Here is a 19532-nt window from a genome sequence, read left to right on the forward strand (position 1 = left end):
GCCCTGCTATCCAGGACCCCAGCCTAGCTGCTTCCTCTCTAAAATGATTGCATGTACCTTAGGGACACTCCAGTTTTGTTACCGAGGTACCCTTGTGAGACCCTAGTATATGGTACCTTAGGTACCAAGGGCATAGGTACCCTAGAGGCTTACCAGGGGCTGCAGCATGTATTATGCCACCCCTGGGAAGCCTTCCAAAATGACACCACAGGACTGCTACTGCAGCCTGGGTAAGGTGGTTCATGCACCCCTTACTAAGATAGAGGTTACCTATATCTACCTTTAAACACTAACACATATACATCTATCGGTCACTCCTGTGGCAGGCCTTATTAATCCTGAAGGCAGAGTGCTTGGTTTTGTGTGAGAGGGTGCCCATGCATGAGCTAGGCCCCTCTGCGGCTTCGGAGCCTATTCTCTGAGGCTGTTCTGTGATGCAGCCAGACCACATACTCTTAAGTGCATTATATCCTCACGGTAAATGCTAACTTTGGAATGGCTGCATGGAAACATGTTGTGCTTGGTGTCAAGCACTTTGGTATCCTAACACCCCCCCCGCCAGTCCTGGCGGCGGGGGTAGAATTCCACCCTTCTAGAGGGAGAGACATGTACATACTGGTCTAACCAGTAGTAGTTTAAAAGAACCCGAGCATCACAAAATGGATGCTGCAGCCACAGACACTGGTCTGACCTCCTGCTGCTGGATGAAACTCCAGCAGAGGAGGTCTGGACAATAGGTTTCCTGTCACAGGGAGGTGTAACCACCTCCCAGACAGGGTTTAGTGTATTGGGGCTGGGTGGGGGCACTCAGAGAGGGCTTTTCAGTCAGCGCTGGGGGCACATTTGGTATCCCTGTGCACAGCCCAGTTCAAACCGGTTGCACGGGCTACCAGCCCCTGCTCTGGCACAAAACTGGACAAAGGAAATGAGTGTAGCCACCCCTCTTTCCAGACCCTCCCATAGGGAGGTCCCCAGAGTATGTCCAACCCCTTTTCTTAGTATAAGTAAGGGACCCCTGGCAACAGGACTTTAGATTATACCTGGACGAAACTCCGAAGCTGAATCCTGGAACTTCGACACAATACAAACGACTAGAGGACTGAAGAATCTCCCTTGGGGTCAAGGAGTGACTACCCTGCTCAAGCAGGCACCAAAGAAGCATCTTGCCAGTCTGCATTTCTAAAGCTCCCGCCGGACTCCGAAGCATTTGCGACACAGGACATGGACTTCCAGACTTCTCAGAGGCCTACACGAGATCCCAGCAAAGCTGAGACTCGCAGCCCTCAAAAGTGACGTGGGACCGGAACTCCTGGACACCGTGCACATTTGCAAATTCATCAACTTCCTGAGCTTTCCTGAAGTTGTGCATTGGGTTCCTTGTAGCCCAAACCCCGAGCACTATATGCACCGACGATTGTGGGCCTACACTCAACGAGTGTTCTGTGAGCCTGCTTCTTGCATTTCAGCTTGAGGCCCATTTGCGATTCCTGCTCTGTCGACTGGTGGGTCCCCTCAAAAGTAACTCTACTTTTTCTTGGTCTTCCCTGGTTGCTCCAGACGTGCCCTGACTCTCCACTGGGTGGTGAGTCCCTCAGACCTTGCTGGTCTGCTCTGAAGCCAATCTCTGCTTTCTGTGTGGGTGACATTTGCCAAGGCTTGTTGAGTCTAATCCAGAAACCGACAACGCAGCACTCAACATCCTTTCTGGGACAGCTCGAATCCAGAACCTGATTGTCGTCGGCGCCTCCTTGTCCTCGTGGCTGAAGAGTCAAGCTTCACATTCTTCACCTGCAAGCACCCGACATCGGTGGGCATCCGCTCATCGCCTTCCTGGTCACTGGCAAGTGACCCAGATTCTGTCCCCTCTGCTTTCAGGTTCTTCTCATCTTCGATCCAGGCTTAAATGACAAAGGACACTTTCCACTTGGACGCCAGCAGCACTTTGCAACAGATCGCCATTGAAAACAACGACGAAACCCGACACAAAAAGACACCTATGCACCCAGCTTCCCTGGGTGAGGTAACTTGAGTACTCCGGTGCTCCCATGGGTGTTGACTCTAGAACCTCCTAGTTCTAAAGGGGTTTGCTCCAAATCCTTTTGTAGGTGTCCTTTATCTTTAAAATTCCAACCGCGACTTTCCCCATAGAAGTTAATGGTGATTTGCGGCTGTGTTTAGACAGTGCACGCGTCCCCGTGGGTCCCCTGTGTCACTACCTGGGGTGGTTCCTGGTGGCCCCACCGGTTCTACATGCTCTAGGTCTGGTCTCTATGTCAGTCATGGTTCTTATACCACTTTCTTAATATATGGCTTGCTTCGCCCCTAGGGCTCAACGTATATTGTGCTAATTTACTGTGTGCTATTAAGTTTACTGAATGTACTTTTGCCTCTAGCCTCATAAAGAGACTAGAGGGATGTGTTTAGAATAAATACATATATTTTATATATATATATATACCTGGTGTGGTTCTACTTTCATTTGGTCAGTCACAAGACTATAGCCTGGTAAAACAAGCAGCTTTACATTCCTTCAAGACTTAGCCTGAAGGCTGCTCTCCACAGCTACCACTAGGATTGCTTTCTATAAAGGTTGTCTTTCCGCTACCATCAATAAGGGTCGTTTGGACTGGTGCAAGGTGCCCACTAGAATAGTGGACAGCATATGCCAGGCCAACTTCTCACAGATGGGATGTGACACGGTCCACATTCATGCCAGATAACCCGTCCCGATACTGTGCTTGATTCGTGTTATCGGCAATCAGAATGAATTCAATTTTAGGTTCACTTTGAGGTAGCACCTTGATAAGCATGCTTAGTTGAAGATGAGGCAACCCTTTCTATTTCTATTTTGAATTTGTAGAGCACACTTCCACCCGTACGTAACAAGGTGCTGTGAAGAGTGTGTAGCTTAAGTAAGCAAGAGCTTGGGTAAGAACCCTTCCAGGAGTGAATGGTCTTCATTCTGAGAAATTCTTGTGTGCCATTGTTGTGCCATTGGTGTTCCAGTGGATCTTAATACCGTGCTTAGCCTGGAGTACCTTTATGGACTCAATGTGTAGAAACAATCACAGAGAAGATTAATCCATAAGGCACTAGACTGCGCATTACAGGTAGCCACTGATATTTTGAAATACCCATATTAACCCCTTGCATGCTCGGGACGGAACCATTCCGTCACGAGCCACGGTGGTGCTGTGCTGGTGACGGAATAGTTCTGTCACTTCCCGGCCGCCGCGCCTGCACCGCGCTGATTTCGCGCCTGCGCTGAGGGTTCTATTAGGCGGGTGGGGCCATGACGGAACCATTCCGTCACAAGCACAGCGCCACCGCGGCTTGTGACGGAGTGGTTCCATCACGAGCATAGCGGCGCCACGCGGGCCTCCCTCCCCCCTAGCACTGCGGCGGAATTTCCACCGCAGCCAAGGGGTTAATAAGTTAGTGATTGTCTTGTTCCATAATTGATTTCTCCAGAAACTGAGTGTTAAGTCCTGTTTTTTGTGTTTTAGAGAAGATATACTTTGTGAGTGAGGTTTTGAGTTTGTTGAGGAGAGAGCATCAGCAACTTACTGAATGTGTCTTTGCAATGACAGGTACTAAGAAATCTTACTTTAAGATGTGACCTTCAAGGTGGCATAGATATCAGCAGTCTATTTATTAAATCATTTACATGCCTTTATTTTATAGGGAAGTGGGCCAACACCTTATGTTTCTTTTTGCTCTAGAATGAGTAGCAGCTCCCTAAAAATATCCTATTTTGAGTTTACTTTGTACTTGAGAGTCTCTTAAAGCTTGTTCACTTGGGAACACTGCTTGGAAGTGGTTTCACTGGTGCTGTCAGTGTGGTTTCTGATCAGCCTACCTTATCTAAGAAACACTGATAGATGAAGTTGCATGTGTTACATTACATGGTTGCAAAAGATAAGAGATTATTGTGAATTAATACTTAATATTCTACATACACAGAGAAGACCTAGCACAGTACAGCAAACACACATGGTTTGAGTTTATGAATGCCCTGGTCATATGAACATGCCTCTTCATAAAGCTTATTCTATGTGATTTATATCCTCACATTGCTTTTTGGTTTCCTGGAGTAAGTCTCAGATTGATCAGTTAACTGAGGGGAGTGGAGTGGTTTTGGGTTTAGTATGTTGATACTTACCTCTGAGTGTTAATGTCCCAAATATTAACTTTATGGGGGGAACAACCTTTACAACTAAGGTTTTACAACGCGGTACTGTTACCATGCAACTTTTACAACGCAAGTCTTTACAACGACTTGCGCTGGGGGGCGCTCCAGGATAGTAAATAGTTTAATTTACTATCCAACTCCCTCCCTACTATGCACGGGGACTGGAGTTGGAATAGTAAATTAAAATATTTACTATCCAGCACCCCCCAACGCAAGTCGTAGTAACGACACGCGTTATAAAAGTACGCGTTGTAACGTCGTACATCCCTTTATGGAGGGAAGACCCAGTTCACAGTCCTCTATTCCCTCTCATGGGTGTCAGAGCATGCACTCTCCATCAAGGGCCCCAATTCCTAGTTTGTGGATGAATCCTGATCCCTCACAGACAAGAGTTTACCAGGAGAACTAATCAGAGATGTGCAATAATTCTTTCACTACCTATAGTTTTCCCCTTACAGTTTTCAGCAGTCCAACCCTGCGAAAATGTCTTTGGGAAAAATGTGGGATAAAAGCCAAAACATGCAGGTGTATATTAGATGAACATGAAATCTGCATGGGGATCCTCATTTTACCTTGCAAAACTCGAAATAGGAGGTGTCACACCTGCAACCCCTTGCACAAATTATAAGAACTGCATGTTGTTCATTGCATTTGTATCTATGTTCTCAACACCAAAGATCAATGCATGTTTTATCAATGTGTTTTGTTTGTGAGTTATGGATTAAGGCACAGCTACTCGAACAGCAAATGTGATCGAATAATGCCAAAATTGTGTTTCTCTTTCTCTCCAGGGTTTGTGAATGATTCAGTTACTAAATGTATAGTAGCATTACGTTTGACGGTGGTCGTTAAAGTCAGCAATTGTGTGCAATTTGAAAGCCACTCAAATGACCTCCCTTGCAATGGAAAAGGAAAATGTACCACACAGCCGGCTGAGGTAAGGCTAAGCCTTGATATGTATTGATTTTAAAAGACTGCGGAATTACTTTATCCTTATATGTGAACTTTGACTCATACTGTTTTCCTAGATTAATTTGCTATACATTATAATGATCATGATTCACAATGGGACTGGTTTACAATTCTGTAGAAGGACACATGCCTCTCCAAGTTTTTGATTGTTTTCTCATTACTGTAAGGTAGTCATGTAAAAGTACGTATGTAAGTGTAAACTTTTCAAATGTAGTAACATTTTAGGCCCCGATTGAAGCGGGGCATACAATCCCTTTGAGTTTGCACCCCAAAAAAAATCAGATACAAATTGTTGGAGCAGATAGCTCGATTTTGCCGTTTGTGCACATCTGAATAGGAAATAACATGTGCTATTTGTGCAGTATTCCCCATTTTGAGGTACCACATTTAGAATCGGGTGCAGATTGTACATAGTGGTATAGCTGGGTCTTTTGCCGCGTGGGGCTGTCCGAGCCTTTGCTGCCCAGGGGCAGCTGTAACATGGGGGATGCTAGTGAACTAATCCTGCGTTTGCCACTCCGCACACCTGCAGTGAAGAAAAGGGGAGGGAGGCTGCCACCGCCCCCAAAACCCATGGGCCTAGGACAGAACGCCACCCCGCCCCACCTTGCTATGGCATTGATTGCACACCCGCTAATTTGTGCACCTTGCATTCTAGGGTGCACAAATCAGAATTTGATGCTCTTTTTCAACTAGATTATCTCCAGGTTGTACTTGCCATACACATGTGGGGGACGAGTACTTGGTACACATTCTACACATGAGAAAGTAGCTTTTGTGTAAATTCAGATAGTAAATAGTACCCAACTTGAATCCCTTTTCTATCACAAACAGAAAAGTCTATCCAAAATGAAAATAATCTCACAATTTTAACGAGGGCCTCATGTTTAGTTGTTTACACTCATACCTAAGTTTTAGCTCTATGTAGGCTACACACGCATTGTGGTCAGTATACATACATAAAATACATGAAACAGACATTTGGCACAGATTTACCTATGTTTCAATTAGGTGTACCTTATAAATGTACAATTTTTCCACGTATAAACCTGGAACAGGCCCATGCACACTTTATGCTTTTGTTCATCTCAAATTACGTTAACATCATTATGTGGGAGAGGATGTGGCCTAACAACCAGAGCTACCAACTGGGGAACCGGTTTCGAGTCTCGGCATCGGCTCAACATTCTGTGATTCATGGCAAATCACCAAGGCCGGAATGGCCAGCCAGGCAAGGGGGCAATTCCCCGGGAGGCTGGAGCCCCAGGAGGCCGGTATTGACACTTGGAGGCCAGTTTCAGTCTCTAGGAATAATTGTGCTCATTACCGATTGTGGCCGCAACTTGAAAGAGCTGTTCTTTTTCTAGCGCACATTAGCACATCTGCCCATGCGGGCTGAAATGTGAATTTTTTCCAGGGCTGTTTTAAGTTTCCAGTCGGCCCTGCAAATCACTTAATATTCCTGTGCCTACAAACCAATTGAATGTGTCCTTGTGCTCATGTAAAGCGTTCGCATTCCTTCGGCTTGAGTTCATGCTATATAAAAATGCCAAGATACTTAAATATCTATATATACATATATATATATATATATATATATTACCTACTGGCGATAGCCAGTAGGTATATATAGTTAGGATTTTTTTCCTATGAGACTTTTGAAAATTCTATGTCTAATAACTTTGGCGTTTGTGGACGGAATCGGCTGAAATTTTCAGGAAAATGGCACATTTTGTTTCTGAGCAGCTCCTGAAAATTTGGGGGGGGTTCGTCAAGGGGGGGCCGAGAAAAAAGGGGGGTCCCAAAACGCGTTTTTCCCATGTTAATTTCCATAGGGCGGTTGGACTCACTTTTAGCCCGAACGGCTGAATGGATTTCCACGAAACTTGGCAAAATTGTAGGGACTGTTAGCCCGATGTGCCTTTGCTAGGTCTCAATATATGTGCTTCAGTGGATTTTGAGAAATTAACGTTTAAATCAAGATATATATCTGTAACAGCGCTCCGGGCAGCGCTCCGGTTCGCGAACTTTTCGCGTATCGGAACTTTGCAAAGCGAAGCTGATTGGCTCTCCGGTGTCTGTCAACATTCTAAACAGTCCGGTGCGGCCGCCATCTTGTCTCTCGGTAGGATCGAGAGACAAGAGGAGGCCAAAACAAAGGGGGAAATGAAGGAAAGGGGGCAAGGTAGACCCCTCCTGACCCCCTGGGATTGATGAGGGGGATATTATAGAGCCACGCCGGGCCCAAAAAAAAAAAAAAAAACATCCGATTTTTTCGCCGTAGAGACGCGTCTTGGTTCGCGAACCGGGCAGCTAACCGGGCAGCTAACCGGGAAGCTAACCGTCAGTGTAACCAAAAAAAAAAAAAAAATCCGATTTTTTCGCCGTAGAGACGCGTCTTGGTTCGCGAACCGGGCAGCTAACCGGGCAGCTAACCGGGAAGCTAACCGGCAGTGTAACCCAAAAAAAAAATCAGATTTTTTCGCCGTAGAGACGCGTCTTGGTACGCGAACCGGGCAGCTAACCGGGCAGCTAACCGGGAAGCTAACCGGCAGTGTAACGGGAGTCTGAGGAGTAGCTGATTGGCTGTCAATATTGTAAACAGTCCGGAGCGGCCGCCATCTTGTCTCTCGGTAGGATCGAGAGACAAGAGGAGGCCAAAACAAAGGGGGAAATGAAGGAAAGAGGGCAAGGTAGACCCCTTCTGACCCCCTAGGATTTATGAGGGGGATATTATAAAACCACGTGGGGCCAAAAAAAAACAAACAAAAAAATCCGATTTTTTCGCCGTAGAGACGCGTCTTGGTACGCGAACTGGGCAGCTAACCGGGCAGCTACCGGGAAGCTACCGGGAAGCTAATCGGCAGTGTAACGGGAGTCTGAGGAGAAGCTGATTGGCTGTTATCATTGTAAACAGTCTGGAGCGGCCGCCATCTTGTCTCTCTGTGGGATCGAGAGACAAGAGGTGGGAAAAAAAAAGGTGTAAATGAATGAAAGGGGTAAGGCAGACCCCTCCTGAACCCCTAGGATTGATGAGGGGGCTATTAAAGTTCCCTGGGGGGTGAAAAAAAAAAATTTGCGATTTTCGCGGTAAAGGTGCTTCCTGGTACGTTAACCGGGCAGCTAACCGGCAGCGTAACGGGAGTCCGACATATTGTGTTTTTTGAACGTTTGTGATATGTGCACGTGTGGATTTTGTCTAATTAAGGTTAAAAAATATATATATATCTTTAAGCGTGTTCTGGCGCGCTTACGTTTTGGGTTTGGTTTGCGCTGCAGAGACGATACGTCACGGTTATGCGATGCATCATGAGGCGTCTCACGGGCTACGTGATACGTCACTTAATAAAGAATATATTTTACAGCTATAGATATTAGCTTTTAAAAAACCAATGAAATTCACAGAAAAAACCATAGGTTATAGACCATATATAGTTAGGAATTTGCATTTACAAAACCTTGAAAATTCACTGAAAAAACCATAGGTTATAGACCATATATAGTTAGGGATTAGCATTTAAAAAACCTTATTTTATTTGCACAAAACCATTGAAATTCCATATATAGTTAGTTGCACTAACTATATATCGCGGACCCGCAATCCACTGCTAATGATGTCACATATTACATCATTCATGACATGGTCAGTGACATCACTGATGACATCACTGATGACAACACCCAGTGACTGTATGTTTCTGTAAAGTTAAAATATGTCTTACATATTGAAGAATGAGTGGATGTATAAGTGTCTGGATGAAGGATTTAGTAGGTGCATGACTGACTGTATGAGAGAATGATTAAATGTGTCTCACTGAGTGCATGGGTTAGTGATTAAAGTGTCTTAATTTGGCAATCAATATTTATGTTCTTCTGTAAACTGCTGCATGTTTAAATCAGTAGCTATATCAGTAACTATATGGGTTATTGAATGGTTGCCCAAGTATTTGTATGGGAGACTGAGTGTGTGTGTGGGTGGCTGGGAGGTGTATAACTCTGTGCATAGATGTGTGAGCGGTTGATTCCCTAGGTGTATGGGTTCAAAAGTGCATGTAGAAACAGCTGTATGGACAGTTGACTGTGTGCATGAGTATATTGGTGAGTGAATGGATATCTCAGTTCTACATGTCAAAGTAAGTACATATGTAAAGCACACTCCATGTGAGAGTTGACATATATAAATAACTGAACATAAGAGTCAGTGAATGTGAGAGTGGCTGTATGAATCATTGTGAACTTGTATCAAGGATTGTATAAGAGAGTAAATATGTGTTAGTATATGTTTGAATAAGTAAGGTGTGTATAACTGTATAGTTAAGGAAATGGAGATGTGATTGATTCTTTGCATGACTGAATAGGTGTGTGAGTAACTCCATGGATGTGTGACAGTCTGTGAGTGCCTGTTTACACTGAGTGTATCAAAGGTTATATTAGAGTCTGAAGATGTATTATCACATAAATGATATCATCAGTGATGTAATCAGTAATGTCAAATGAGATGTCAGTGATGTCATCAGTGATGTCATTTGAGATGTCATCAGTGATGTCATCAGTGATGTCATTTGAGATGTCATCAGTGATGTCATCAGTGATGTCACTGACCATGTCATGAATGATGTAATATGTGACATCATTAGCAGTGGATTGCGGGTCCGCGATATATAGTTAGTGCAACTAACTATATATGGAATTTCAATGGTTTTGTGCAAATAAAATAAGGTTTTTTAAATGCTAATCCCTAACTATATATGGTCTATAACCTATGGTTTTTTCAGTGAATATATATATATATATATATATATATATATATATATATATATATATATATATCTTGCTCCTCCGTTGGCCATCGGCGGGGCACTTTGCGGTCGGGTGCAGAAACGCGGTGGCGTACCGCGGTAAATATCCAGCACGAACTTCCCTTTTCTTTTTAGTAGGGAAAAGAATAGCACTCTCGGGGATTCTTTGGCTCAGCAGCAGTTTATTTTTAGACAAACGCGTTTCAGATTTACATCCTTCGTCAGTGTCGTAATATCTAAACAATGCACTGGCGGCCATTTTTTTATATTAAAAGACACCATGTCACGTGAAGAAATTGGGAATAAAATGGACTACTTGCGCCCTCAAGGTAAATGGGCTCCATCTTAGAACAGTAAATACTGAATGTCAATTCATTTCATTTGTCACCAAGTCGGTTACCAATACCGTAATGTCAACAAATATTTAACATGTTTTTAAAGTATTAAAAAACTGTTGATTTTATATGATACAATTCATATTGTTACAATTTCGCTGTGGATCAGCAATGCAGCCTTATATCTGAAAAGGCTGCCTGTCCTTAATTACCAATTGTGATTATGCCGTGTATCGGCTCAAGAGACATGGTTTAAAATGTTACAGACATTTGTTCAGAAGATCACATTTCATTAATGACAATCACTCAATTCACTTATTATCAAGTCATGAATGATGTAATATGTGACATCATCAGCAGTGGATTGCGGGTGCGGGATATATAGTTAGTGCAACTAACTATATATGCGAATTTCAATGGTTTTGTGTGAGTAAAATAAGGTTTTGTAAATGCTAATCGCTAACTATATATGGTCTATAACGTATGGTTTTTTCAGTGAATATATATATATATATATATATATATACATATCTATCTATCTATCTATCTATCTATCTATCTATCTATCTATATATATATATATATATATATATATATATATGTATATATATATATATATATATATATATGTATATATTCCCTACTGGCGGTCGCCAGTAGGTAGTTATAGTTAGGATTTTTTTCAATGTTAAATCTCAAAATTCTATTTGGAATAACTTTGGCGCCGGTTGACGAATCTGCATGAAAATTTCTTCAAAATGGCCTCTTCGAGCTCCGGTCCTTCCCTGAAAGTTTGGGGGGGTGCGTCAAGCGGGGGCCGAGATAAAAGGGGGGTCCCAAAACGCGTTTTCCCCATGTTAATTTCCATAGGGCGGTCGACCACACTTTTTTTTTCGATTTGCGCGGGGGGAGCGCCCGGTACGCGCACCGGGGAGCGCACCGGGGAGCGCACCAGGGAGAAAAGAGAATGGCAGAGTTTTAAAATTTAAGTCATTTTATATAAATGGGAGGTAGTTCTGAAAAGAACTGTTTTTTTAATTCTTTTTTTTGTTTTATATTTTTTTGGGGGGTTTTTAAACATTTTTTTCTTTTTTTGGTTTTTCTGAACATTTTTTGTTTTTTTTGTATTTTTTAAGGGGAGAAACAAAAAACAGGCATTTCAAAAGGGCTCAAGAGGAGAAAAAAAGAGTGCAACAAATTAATATTTCCTATGGCACTTGTGGTTTTCCCAAGCACGATTAATAATTGTGATGCATTGCTCACCATAACAAATTGTTTGACCACAAAATTTACAAACCATTTTAAAATTTGAAAAGTTGGTTTGTATGATGGAGCATGTCTCCCTAACTTCCGGTCCTGATGGGGTGGAAACAGTAGTTTGGAAGGTGCTGGCAGAAGATTGGACAGGGTTTTTGGCCAGTTCCCTGACCTCTGCCCTAGAATAGTTATTGGGATGCTTTCTAAGCATATGCCTAATCATTGTGTGGTTGGCGAAGGAGTATTTCTTGTTGGGATTCCCCCTTGACAGCTCCTGATGACAGAATAGGCAGGTTGCTTTAGGTGCATTTACTTTTTTTTTGTCACTCGGGATAGAAAAAAATTGCCATATGATGTGCTCTTTTGGCTTGTAGGTTATGTTGTCCTCTCGGACGAATCTACTCTCCTTTTCGTCCTCATCCTCCTCCTGTTCTTGATCTCCTCCACTGTGAAGTTGTGGAGGTCCTTGTGGTGGTGGTGGTGGTGGTGGTGGTCCAGAAGATCCAGCAGCTGCAGCTAATGTAGCCATTTTCGACAGATATAAGTACAGGTCTTCCTCTCTCAAAGCAAAAAGGTAGAATAAGGAAAAAAGGTGTGGGCTTTCATCATTTGGAAAAATAAAATATCCGGAACCAATGAAAAGTGTTAATTTTAGGTCACATGACCAGGGGTTTCATCATTATGAAACCAAAACTGTTATGAACCAATGAAAAGTGTTATTTTCAGGTCAAATGACCCGACGCGCTTACGCTACGCGCCCCGGGGCGCGTCCCGGGGTGCGCCCCGGGTCGCGTCACGTAAGCGCGTCGGAAGATTACGTTGCGCGATCGTATTCGCTCGAGTGCTTTCGGGTGCGCATACGCCGTGCGTATCACGCGGACGCGGCTACGCGATACGTCACGATCATGTTTTTGTTCGCGAAAATGGCGCTTACGGGACGCTCCCCGGGGCGCGCTCCAGGGCGCTTCATAATAGTACGCTTTCCGTTGCGCTCCCCGGGGCGCGCACCGGGAGCGCTCCGATGCAAAAAAAAAAATATACAAAAAAATTTTGCAAAATTGAAGGGACTGGTAGCCCGATGTGCCTTTGCTATGTCTCAAGATATATGCTCAAGTGGTTTTTAAGAAAATTAACTTTAAAAAAATATATATTGGGCCATATTGGGCTATATATATGTTAGAGCCCAAATGTAGCCCAAATGTAGACCAATGTACTTATAAAGTGAGACTTATAGTTAGGAATTAGCATTTAAAAAATCTATTAAATTCACTGTAAAAACCATAGGTTTCACACCAGTTATAGTTAGGAATTAGCATTAAAAAAACCTTTGAAATTCACTGAAAAAACCATAGGTTTCACACCAGTTATAGTTAGGAATTCGCATTTAAAAAACCTATTAAATTCACTGAAAAAACCATAGGTTTCATACCAGTTATAGTTACCTGGAAATTTTACTGACATAAAACCATTGAAATTCCCACGTTATAGTTAGTTCGACTCACTATAACTTGCGCGTGCAATGCACTGCTGATGACGTCACATATTACATCACTCATGACATGGTCAGTGACATCACTCATGACATCACTGATGATACCATCCTTGTGACAGAGTGACAGACCTCCTTTCACTGTAATGTAACCCTTGAAACACATATTCAAAAATACAAACTAAAATTTTCAAAACAATGCCGATACCCATACCAGTTACAACAACCAAATCTATAATTCCAGCATTTATATACACATCCACTCATTCACCAACAGTTCTATATAGTCACTCATACATATACTCACTCATCATATGTAGTGATACACCTATACATCCTGTTACACACCAACAGTCATCCAAAAGTTACTTACACATACTAACACATGCAAATATACTATTGAACATCCATTTATTTGCATATACAACTATACACACACTACCACCTTACTTCTAAGGAAACTTACACATACTTACTCTCTTAAACAATCACTTATAGAAACACATACATATTTAAACAGGAACTCTTACAATCTCTCACTCTCACATATACTCACTTATATACATCAATACTCACATATACTGGATTAAAACATATGTAGTTACTCATAAAGACACTAGTGAGGCAGGCTTTCACTCACTAACACACACATATACACACTCATCCACCCATACAGTCCTGCACATATGCTGTCTTCAAAACAAATACAAACAGTGAGTCAGTCATTGATGCATCTATGTGCTAAGTAATACTCCCACCAAACCATACAGATACTGATACTAAAAAACATCGAATAACCCATATACACACACATGTACTACCAACCCATGCAGCCACTTATACACAAAGTGAAACACTGATACATATATTTAAGTATTTAAACATTACTCGCTAATATATGTATTCACTAAGATACACTTAATTAGCCAGTTAACCAATCAATTTTTTTAAAAAAAAACATCCTTTTAGACACTTATTTAAATATTTATTCTTCCATCGACCTTTACATATACATATATAAAACATATTTATTTTTCAGAAAGACACACATTCACTGGATGGTGTCATCAGTGATGTCATGAGTGATGTCACTGACCATGTCATGAGTGGTAATATGTGACGTCATCAGCAGGGCATTGCACGCGAAAGTTATAGTGAGTCAACTATAACGTGGGAATTTCAATGGTTTTATGTCAGTAAAATTTCCAGGTAACTATAACTGGTATGAAACCTATGGTTTTTTCAGTGAATATATATATACATATATATATATATGTATATATATATATATATATATATATATATATATATATATCGTTATATATAAATATATATCTTTATCTTTATATGTATATATATATATATATATATATATAATTCACTGAAAAAAACATAGGTTATAGACCATATATAGTTAGGAATTAGCATTTACAAAACCTTATTTTACTCACACAAAACCATTGAAATTCGCATATATAGTTAGTTGCAATAACTATATATCTCGCACCCGCAATCCACTGCTGATGATATCACATATTACATCATTCATGACATGGTCAGTGACATCACTGATGACATCACTGATGACAACTCACATGACATCACTGATGACATCATCCAGTGACTGTATGTTTCTGTAAAGTTAAAATATGTTTTACATATTGAAGAATGAGTGGATGTATAAGTGTCTGGATGAAGGATTTAGTAGGTGCATGACTGACTGTATGAGAGAGTGATTAAATGTGTCTCACTGAGTGCATGAGTTAGTGACTAAACTGTCTTAATTTGTGCATCATTATATCTGTTGTTCTGTAAACTGCTGCATGTGTTGATCAGTAGCTATATGAGTAACTATATGGGTTATTGATTGGTTTCCCAAGTATTTGTATGGGAGAGTGAGTGTGTGTGTGGGTGTCTGTGAGGTGTGTGACTCTGTGCATAGATGTGTGAACAGTTGATTCACTAGATGTATGGGTTCAAAACTGCATGTGGAAACAGCTGTATGGGTGGTTGACTGTGTGCATGAGTGTATTGGTGAGTGAATGGATATCTCAGTGCTACATGTCAAAGTAAGTACATATGTAAAACACAGTACATGTGAGAGTTGACATATATAAATTACTGTGTATAATAGCTAGTGAATGTGTGAGTGGCGGCATGGGTCATTGAAAACTTGTATCAGTGATTGTATAAGAGAGTAAATATGTGTTAGAATATGTTTGAATAAGTAAGGTGTGTATAACTGTATAGTTGAAGAAATGGAGGTGTGATTGATTCTTTGCATGACTGACTAGGTGTATGAGTAACTCCATGGATGAGTGACAATCTGTGAGTGTCTGTTTACTCTGAGTGTATCTAAGGTTATATTAGAGTCTGAAGAGGTTGATCGTATTATCACATGAATGATGTCATCAGTGATGTTGTCAGTGATGTCATTTGAGTTGTCATCAGTGATGTCATCAGTGATGTCACTGACCATGCCATGAATGATGTAATATGTGACATCATCAGCAGTGGATTGCGGGTGCGCGATATATAGTTATTGCAACTAACTATATATGCGAATTTCAATGGTTTTGTGTGAGTAAAATAAGGTTTTGTAAATGCTAATTCCTAACTATATATGGTCTATAACCTATGTTTTTTCAGTGAATTTTCAAGGTTTTGTAAATGCTAATTCCTAACTATATATGGTCTATAACCTATGGTTTTTTCAGTGAATTTCAATGGTTTTGTAATAGCAAATATCAAAAGCTGTAAAATGTATTCTTCTTTTAATCGAAAAATATTTTTTATATGTTTTTAATATAATTTTTTTTTGTATATATTTTTTTTAAATAATTTTTTTTTGTTTCGCTACCGGTCTGCGCACCGGGTAGCTTCCCGTTAGCTCAATTTAATGCCGCGACCCGGTCCGCGAACCGGTACACGTTCCGTTAGCGCAACTGCCGCGTTAGAAAACAACATCGTGACGCGTCGCGTTGCCGCGTGATGCGTCTTATGACGCGCTGCGTTAGCGCACCCGGAAGCGCTCCGGAGCGCTACAGAGCGCGACGCGCAGCGCCCCGGAAGCGCTCCGGGGCGCGGCCCGGGGCGCGTAACGTAAGCGTAACAGGTCATGTGACCTGAAAATAACACTTTTTATTGGTTCTGAACCTTTTTTTTTCAAAATGATGAAAGCCCCCACCTTTTTACCTCATTCTTACTTTCTACTTCCAGAGAGCAAGACCTGTTTTTTATAATGGCTTCTATTTTAGCTGCAGCTGGTGCTTCTCAGCAACCACCACCACCAAAAGGACCACCTCCAACACTGGACTTTGGTGTAGAGGAAGATAATGAGGATGAAGAGGAGGAGGAGGAAGAGCAAGTAAAGCAGTTCCTGACAGAAACACCATTGCAGAGCCATTCCCAAGCACAAGTAAGGGATCTTGCTGCCAACCCCCCAAATGTCATCCCCAGCACCTACATTGGACAAAGCTCATTCGCCGGACCAGAAGGCCGAGAAATGGTCTACAATTTTCAAACTCCTTTTGAAAACTACAAAATAGTTTGTATATATTGTGGAGGAACTATCAGTTTTGGAGAAAAGAGTATTACTTTGATTATCCGAGCTGGAGAAAATCATAAATGCAACAAGAAGACAAAACATTGATTCCTTTTTGCTCCTGTTGAGACATGTTCTAACCCTGCTTTTTTGTTATTTCCCCTATAAAAACACAAAAACAACACAAAATAGTTTTCAAAAATCCTAAAAAATCAAAAAATTGTTCTGAAAATTAATAAAGAAAATAAAAAACAAGAAAAAGAATAAAAAAAACAGTTCTTTTCAGAACTACCTTCCATTTATATCAAAATTGCTAACATTTTTACACCCTGTCTTTCTTTTTTTCTCTTTGTTGCGCTTCCCGGAGCGCTGCCCGGTTCGCGTACCGGGCGCTCCCCCTGCGATTTTTTTCAACATTTTTTTTATTTTTGGCCTATATGACCGTCCTAAGCCCCCTCAGAAAACCTAGAGGGTTAGGAAGTGTCTACTGTGCCCCCTTTCTACCCATTCCCAACGTTTTTTGTCGTCCATCTTGTGTCTCAATTCTACCGAAACACAAAATGGAGGACTCCCGTAACGCTACCGGTACGCGTACCGGGGCGTGCACCGGTAAGCGCTCGATAAAAAAAGGTGGGAAAGTAATTTACAGAAAAACCACTGGAGACACTTTCATCAAATATAGAATAGGCCCTACTACATAGCAGTCCCTACCATTTACCCAAATTTGGTGGTATTCCATTGAGCCATTTGGGCTGTAGCCCTGTCTAAATATCCTGAGGTAAATTACATGACAAAAACACATATGAAACTGTTTGAATTTTTAACCAATTAAAATGTTACTTACATTTTGTACTTTTATGTGCTGACATTTGATTGGTTAAGTACAAGAATATATATAAAAAATGAGAGGGAAACACAGCCATTTTGACTAACACTACCTAAGGTACATTTGCAAAAGAATTTGACAGAAAACTTCAACTACTTTGAAGAAGGTAAGTTGTTAATTTGAAAGGAGAATTATGTTATGCACTTTAAATTATTTTGGGAAAACGTTTTCAGATAGTTATATACTGTCCCTCTGTAAGAGTTAGACATTGAGATAGGCTTGACTATTATAATTATGGATTGATTTAGGCTTCTGTGGTATAATTATGAATTTACTTAGGCTTCTTCACAGGCACTTTTTAATAGTTCTACTTCCTGCCTGAAACCATACAGTGCCCAAAGATAACTTCTCTGTTATAAACTCACAAGTATCTGTCTGAACTTAAACCAAACAGTGCCCTATCTCTACTGATATATTTATTTTTTATGCAATTTACAGCAAGAAAATGGAAGCACAACAGAATGAAAATAAAATTTCATTTCAAATTAAGATTGAAAACAATCCTAACGAAGAAAAAGAAGAAATAGACTTTTTGGATGACACTGTAGACGAAGAATTAATTAAATGTGTTGATGAATGTGAATCATGGAATGAAAAGGAAGACATACCAGATGAATTAATGTTGCAAATTCTTTTAGATTTTGAAAAATCAGAACAATAAATTTAAATTTTATAAGTTAAAATTGTTTGAGACATTATTCTTTTTTATTTGAAAATGCTGAAAAAGTACCCCAAAAGATATAATATAAAGTGAGACTTAAAATATACTGTGCAACTTTTTTGTGTTACATAGTAAGTTTGCTCATAGTTACTTCCTTTCTCCAACTATATTATCTCCAATGTGTATTTAACATCTCTTTATCATCTCCTGCCTCCATATTGTTTCTGCCTTCCTGACACACTATGGTATGAATTCCATATACCACAATAACTTCTGAAACAACATGCAAGATATCTACAAAGGAGACGGTGTATATTCATTTTTTGACTCTGCATTGGTACCTACATGTTGCTACTTAAATAAAAAAATAAAAAATAAAATAAAAAAGAACAATCAATAAACATACAATATTTGAAAAGTCTTTCATTCTTTTTTCCCCATAGTACGCTCCCCGGACCGCTTCCCGGTGCGCGTACCGGGCGCTCCCCACGCAAAAAAAACGATTTTCTTTTTTTTTTTGCCCCGCGGGGCCCTTTAAAGCCCCCACATCAAACCTAGGGGGTCAGGGAGGATCTACTATGCCCCCTTATGGTCATTTCCCCCTTTGTTTTGGCCACCTCTTGTGTCTCGATCCTACCGAGACACAAGATGGCGACCGCTCTGGACTGCTTAGAATGTTTACAGACACCCGAGAGCCAATCCGCTTCTCCTCGCAAAGTTCCGTTACGCGTCTGGTACGCGAACCGGGGAGCTTACCGGGACGCTGTCACAGATATATATATTTTTTTGAACCTAAAATACTCAAAATCCACTTGAGCAAATATCTTGAAACCTAGCAAAGGCACATCGGGCAAACAGTCTGTACAATTTTGCCAAATTTCATAGAAATCCATTCAGCCGTTCGAGCTAAAAGTGAGTCCAACCGCCCTATGGAAAACTCAATGTTAAAAACACGTTTTGGGACCCCCCTTTTTTCTCGGCCCCCACTTCAAGAAACCCCCCCAAACTTTCAGGGGACGCTCAGAAACAAAATGTGCCATTTTCCTGAATTTCAGCCAATTCCGTCCTTCAACGCCAAAGTTATTCAACATAGAATTTTCAGAAATCCCTATTCAAAAAAATCCTAACTATATATACCTACAGGCGACCACCAGTCGGTTATATATATATATATATATATATATATATATATATATATATATATATATATATATATATATATATATATATATATTCTCCCCAACACCTGAGTGATGTAATATGTGATGTCATCAGCAGTGCATTACACGCGCAAGTTATAGTGAGTCCAACTAACTATAACGTGGAATTTCAATGGTTTTATGTCAGTAAAGTTTCCAGGTAAATATAACTGGTGTGAAACCTATGTTTTTTTCAAT

At 40.9% G+C, this 19532-nt stretch overlaps 1 protein-coding gene across 1 annotated transcript in view; it reads left to right on the forward strand.

Annotated features, from left to right (window-relative positions):
• The window catches only part of DNER (delta/notch like EGF repeat containing), a 1176744-nt gene that overhangs the window by 562488 nt on the left and 594724 nt on the right, over positions 1-19532 (forward strand). The window contains exon 5 of the mRNA XM_086942563.1: positions 4984-5129. Coding sequence (XP_086798689.1) covers positions 4984-5129 — 146 coding nt within the window. The remainder of the gene's footprint in view (positions 1-4983; positions 5130-19532) is intronic.

The sequence above is a fragment of the Lissotriton vulgaris genome, chromosome 11 (genome assembly GCF_964263255.1).
Source record: "Lissotriton vulgaris chromosome 11, aLisVul1.2, whole genome shotgun sequence".
NCBI lineage: Eukaryota > Metazoa > Chordata > Amphibia > Caudata > Salamandridae > Lissotriton > Lissotriton vulgaris.